Raw genomic sequence first — 6,315 nt, 5'->3', positions numbered from 1 at the left:
TACAGCTTGTCAAATCTAGCTGTGCCGTTGACCAAAACTTAGGAATGCGCAGACAAAAACAAAGATCGCACTCGACAAGAGAAGGATGCAACATATGAACGGTAAGGTACACACCTCGTCAAAAGTGCGTACTGTCCATTATTTCTTACAGCAGTAAACATACAAAACAACTGTTTATATGTTTGTGTGAATACACTTGTGTCACTATACTTTTTAACTGAACTGTCGCCACGTGCATCATTTGACAGGTGACGATCACTTCTCTATCGTTGCAAAGTTCTGCCTATTTACCATTGCGCAGCGGGGTCATTTCCCCTTGCGTGGGACATTTAGCCGCACAGCTAGATTTGACAAGCTGCATAATAAAACATTTGGTTTGCTATATATGAGATATCACACACAAGCGACCTGTAAATACATGTAAACCTACCAATACATATAAAATATTTCTTATTTACAAATAGGAACACATATTTCTTTTTTACCATATTTAGAGGACATCGAGACGAATTCAAAACACATATTACATGATATTTTTACTAACATATTACTCGATTTACACAGTACTGGAAATATTAAATATTTAGCTTCTCGTCATATTCGACTTTAAAGCAGAAGCTAAATATTTTATATTTCCACTACTGTAAATTGAGTAATATGTTAGTAAAAATATCATGTGGTATGTGTTTTGAATTCGTCTCGATGTCCCCTAAATATGGTAAAAAAAGAAATATGTGTTCCTATTTGTAAAACTCAAGATAACTTCGATTTCGCCATAAAAACAAACTGTTTTCGAAATTTATTTTACTGATATCTTTTTTTTGTCATATGGCTGCAAGTGGGTGAAAAATCGTGTGTCGTGTTAGACGGAACACCCTGTATACAATAAATATATATAAATAATATAGTAAAGTATTGTCCATTATTGCTGTAGAAAAATTACAACTGACTGACAACGATTGCCCGGATTAGTTAGTTGTACTGGCATAATCGCTCAAAATAATTAGGTTATGTAACCAGGATCTGTCGTCAATCTGTATTTGATTCTGTCAGTAGGCTCTGCTGCCAAAACCAAAGTCATCTGTTATTTACCACATTTGGCTACGGATTTGCAGATAGATTCTGTACTGCTATACCTGACCATATATATATGTATGTTTCTCTTCTTCATAAACAAAATTCCAATGTGTCAAAGAAAACATGTTATAAATAGATTAATATTAAAGTTATTCGCTGTAAGTTCGTTAGATCAATTTCTTTTTAGTAAACATACGAAAATTAAATTAGCGAATACTTACGCTTTTTATATTAAATGTTCCTCCAAAGTTTGAACGTGTTGGTAAACGTTGGTCAATCCAGACCAATTCGCCATCGGGACTTAAATACGCAATCGCGCGCGCTCTCCGTAGGATCGCGATCGAGGACGTTTTAGGTTAGAAAACGATATGTTTTGTGCTGTGTATTGTGACGAGTACGCACGAGGAATATTTCCGGACCGCAACGTGAGCCCAACGAGCTCCGGATGAATCGGATGCCTTTTTCCGATTTAAAGAATGGAGGTAACTGAATTAAGAGACACTTTGTTTACTGGCCAAGAAATCTTCGCGAGGTGAATCATTTCGCACCCTGCCCAATAAGCCGGGACCAGCCGGGACTGCCGGGAGTGCCAATGAGCGCCAACGTGGGACTGTGGGACCATTGTGCCCCATTATTTACATACATCTCCGTTCAAAAGTATGTGGACATTTATCATTTCCGTGAAATGTATAAAGTACCACTTATTTTATTATTGTTACACGATATTTATTTACATTTATATATACAGTCACTCGCAGTGAAAATCGTGTATTTAGTGTGTATCGACGGATGTTTTAATGAAGTACAGTAACAGGATAAGGACTCTCTCTCTTTGATAAAAATTGAATTATGTAAGTATTTACGGACTCATATTATAATTTAATATATTTTTATAACTTGTATAGAAACCGAAGAAGTAGAAATTATTTTTTATTATAAAAATGTAACAGAAACAAATATGTGACTAAAATTGACCTCATATATTCAAAATCATACATGATATGAAATAATGTATAATTACATGTGATAACACTTTAAAAAAGCAAATTAAATATCTGAAGGGATATCGTGTCTTATTTATAACTAGACTGTGGATCTTTATGCAAAATAAAAAATATTTGCATTGTTTGCAAGACCCGGGTGCTAAATAAACATTTATTCCATCTACTATTATATTATATATTTCTGTACAAAAGTAATACAAGAGGAGATTATTAATAAATTTTAACAGATTCCTAATCTGTTTTATATACACTACAACACATCTTCCTTGCAGATGAAGTGTTGTGCAACTGGAAAATGTACGCGTACACATGCGCCTGCCATTTTAATACCTTCGTTATCCCTCCAATAAGTACCTCGATGAAAATATATAATTTTCCAGAGTCCAGGTTTATAATTCGTAAATGTATACCTTACCTATTTGAAAGAGAACACTTGTTATTGTATAGAAAAACTTCTTGGAGCAAAGGTATACTATTTATAATATAATTAGGATTAATTTAGGTGGTTTTATATATTATTGTCTACGTACACTGTCCCACTTAATTTTAGCTTTTCCAATTAGCGTGTTAGTAAAATTGAAGGTATAAAGGATTTTACCGTTCTTAGTAACTAAACGAACTGCAAGCACAGAAGAAGCTGGAGAGTACGAAATGCAGGAACAATATTCGCTGATCTATCGAAAGAAGTGTTAAGCCATCAGAACAACATTTCATATATATTAGGTTGTTGCATACAATATGTCTGCAAATGACGATATTATACAATAACCCGAGTTTTAAGGTACCTCTATCGGAGGTCTTAAGTTGTCCAGAACATATGGTGTCAGTCCTTCCTTCTCTAAGTCGATTGTTTGTTTTTTTATATTTAAGTTGCCGGATGTAACGAAACAATACTGTTTACCCTCCAGAATAGGATCATCGCTAGGTAAGAGTGGAACACCTTTTGGAGGATTTTCCACAACCCAGCGATGACCATCTCCTTTCTCAATCTCCCAATGCTTGTATAGTTCGTCCCCGGAATGATTTCTGATCAAGTTTTTTCCGAAATTTTTACATATAAAATAGTACACGCGCCAAGGTACTTTCTTCCATAGTGAAAGCGATTGACCACCAGACGTTAGTTCGGCCACTTTGCGCCAAACATAGCTTTTTATTAACATTTCCCATTGTTTGCAAACCAATTGACAATTCAACAGAGATTTATGGTCGACATAAGTGAAAATCTGTGTTAACAATTCGCTGGGAATATACATGTCAACGAAGATTAATCCGTTTTCACTTTCTTCCATTTCTTCGTCGAATTCTTCACGAGTGCTCGAAAACTGTTTCCCATAAGCCAGCGGTTGAAGTGAGTTTAAATTTAAAACAGTGCTGCGATTGACTGCGATATGGTGCAACAGTGCAACATTTCACGCGCATGCGCGGCCAAAACATTAGCGTATCTGACATCTGTATCTATGTATATCTATATTAGGATGATGAGACAATCTAGACAAAAAGGCTCCACGACGTGTCCTACGAGTTACAAAATATAAACAAATACACATGTTATACATTTATTTCTCAGAATCAAATCATACCAATTTTTTAGAATTCTGCGGGGTGCTCAAGGTACCCCATTTTATCGAGAATCGTGCTTTACTGAGGCAGAGATCGCCGCGCATGCGCGTGAAATCTTACACCATTTCGCAGCACGTCATATTGTATATTTAGTATATTTAAATACTTAGCTTTGAAACCAAGTACGATATTGTAATGATATTTGATTTATATGAATTTGTGGACATCGATGAATATGTACAGTCAAACCTCGATCACTCGAATCTCAAGAGAAGAACTAAAATCTTCGGGATACAGAGGTTTCGACTTATTGAAGTCTTCAAGTAAGATGAGGGGTTTACCCTACGAAAATTCGACTTACAGGGGGTTTGTACAAGTGTTAATAATTTGCTGATTGTAATAGTTTTAAAGAAAGAAAAGTTGAATTTTTGGAGATCAGTTATTTACAAATATTATATACCTACAGTAAATATAATCTACTAGGCTCTTGCACATTGCTATTACATACATATTAAAGAAATCTGTGATTTTGCTCTGCACTAATGAATTAACAGATTGTTGATCAATGGTATTATCAACAGTTACCAAAGCAGAGAATATATTTTCTTCAATATTATCGCATCTTTCTACGAAACTTGGTATTATAAAACATTCTTTGGCTTGTTTAGTTTCCACACTTGTGGAAAATAATTCGAGTTGAAGGAAGTTGTATTTTGATTTATAGAGGTTTCTCAAGTGCAGCGGAAGGGAATGAACAAAATTTTTGTCTTATAGAGGTCTTAGAGTTAAAGAGTTTCGAGTTATCGAGGTTTGTCTGCATCTTGGAAATGGTAACCATATTTTGATTTGCTTTCTTATAATATTTCAATATAAAACTGTAGAGAGTCATACGTTTCTCAAAAAGTTGCGGGTGAGTAAGTTCATTCTCCATAATCACTAATAAACTTTGATGTCCCCGCAGAAGGGACAACCGAATTACTTAAACATACTAATAAAATAATTTTAGTTTGTGGGATGTATTTGTTATTTCTTACATAGATTTATAATACAACGTTTTTTTCATTTGATCTATTATTTTGTATTACTAGATATAGGTTTCGTAAGTCAAATTCAACCTTATGCAAATCATTTTCACTGTTTTGTAAATCAATTTCACTGTTTTGTATATCAATTTCACCCTTTTGCAAATCAATTTCACCCATTAAGAATATTTAAAATGAATTAATTATACTGTCCAACAGCCAAGAAGTATTTCGATTCCCACTATACGATTCGTATAGAGTTTTTCGCACTGATTCCAAATATGTCCTTAATTTTTCTCCTAGACATACAGTTTTTGCCCTGATACATATTTCATATTGGTTACCAGTATAGTTCTATTGGCCCAATACCGTTACCAAGATTATACCGGTATTACGTCACACAGCGAAATTAATTTCTCTCAACAATAACAATTACCAACAAGAGAAAAAATGTTCAGTTACTTATTTAATTAGACTGCGGATCTTTATGGAAAATAAAAATGTTTTGCATTGATTGTGGGAAGCAAGAATAACATAAAAATTGATTTCATCCCTTAACGACCTTGTTACATTAAAAGCAACATTACAACATTCTTGAATTTTTTAAATCTCTTACTGTTTTATATTTCACTCAACCAATTTTTTCATAAATGCATAAAGATCCGCAGTCTACTTATAAACCTTATTTGTAATCAACAACGGCGGATCCGGGGGGGGGTCATGGGGGTCATGACCCCCCCCCCTTAGCTGGTTCCAGGACTTAGGTGGACCACTAATTGAACATAATGATTTTATTTATATATTTTGTCACCATACAGATTTTATGTAACTACATACCTTCAATATTTAATTAATTTAATATAATATAATAACTTTGTATGATGGCAAACGTTTGGGAACGAACGCATCGAAAATTTGAATTTTACCGCGCCACACTTGCGCGCGCTTGTCGACTACGTAACGTCTAGCTAGACCTAACCTCAATCGGAATCGGAACGACTAAACTTCAACATATCATAACATAGTTCTAAGTTAAAAAACTAAAATTTCTTTCTACCTATAATGTGTTTATAAGTGTACCTTTATAAGTATTCTTAAAAATTGTTGCTGCAAATTCATTAATTACAAGAAATGGTAAGTAATCAGTTTCTGTAAAACTACCTATATTATTATGTTTTTATGTACTTATAACTCATATGTTTACAAAAGTTTGTTGTCTGATGTGGAGTGTGAAATTTGCATGGTTTTGCTTTGTTTGTGAGGTAATGCGCCTGCGCCACCAGCCTGTACTATAGCGAATGTGGGTGTTTTTATGTATACAGGGTGTCCCAAAACAAGTGAAAATCCCGAAAGGGGGTGGTTCCTGAGACCATTCTAAGAGACATTTTCCTTTGCACCAATGTCAACTGCGGCTTTGTTTAGGAGTTATTAACGAAAAACACGGACCAATCAGAGCGCGCCCTGGCCCGGCGCGCCAAGCCGCGCCGGCAAGCGAGTGTCGGCGGTACGCCGCGACATCGCAACGAACAAAAGTTTCTCGATATTGTGAACCCTCTCCGATTTCGATGAGCTTTGGATATGTTGTCAAGACCATGATTCTGAACAACATTTCTCTTTAGATATCCAAAGACTATCCAAAGCTCATCGAAATC

At 34.9% G+C, this 6,315-nt stretch overlaps 1 protein-coding gene and 1 long non-coding RNA gene across 2 annotated transcripts in view; one reads left to right on the top strand and one right to left on the bottom strand.

The window, feature by feature from the left end:
* Positions 1–1,609: 1,609 nt before the first annotated feature.
* LOC143211321 (F-box only protein 6-like) lies at positions 1,610–5,374 on the bottom strand. Its single transcript, XM_076428853.1, has 2 exons — positions 2,867–5,374; positions 1,610–2,755 (listed from the first exon to the last, which is right to left on the bottom strand). Exons 1-2 carry the CDS (start codon positions 3,368–3,370, stop codon positions 2,597–2,599), a joined length of 663 nt encoding a protein of 220 aa, XP_076284968.1. The 5' UTR covers positions 3,371–5,374; the 3' UTR covers positions 1,610–2,596.
* LOC143211323 (uncharacterized) overlaps positions 1,610–6,315 on the top strand; it is an 86,512-nt gene continuing 81,806 nt past the window's right edge. The window contains exon 1 of the long non-coding RNA XR_013009434.1: positions 1,610–1,928. This is a non-coding gene — a long non-coding RNA (uncharacterized LOC143211323). The remainder of the gene's footprint in view (positions 1,929–6,315) is intronic.

This window comes from Lasioglossum baleicum, chromosome 8 (genome assembly GCF_051020765.1).
Source record: "Lasioglossum baleicum chromosome 8, iyLasBale1, whole genome shotgun sequence".
Taxonomy (NCBI): Eukaryota; Metazoa; Arthropoda; class Insecta; order Hymenoptera; family Halictidae; genus Lasioglossum; species Lasioglossum baleicum.
The sequence above is the reverse complement of the archived record's forward strand: the minus strand, read 5'-3'. Positions and strand labels throughout refer to the sequence as shown.

Coding starts and splice junctions, on each gene's coding strand:
- LOC143211321 (XM_076428853.1), bottom strand. CDS start 3,370: ATGGAAGAAAGTGAAAACGGATTAATCTTCGTTGACATGTATATTCCC. Junction 2,756..2,866: donor ACTTAAGACCTCCGATAGAG/GTACCTTAAAAC, acceptor TTCTTTCGATAG/ATCAGCGAATATTGTTCCTG.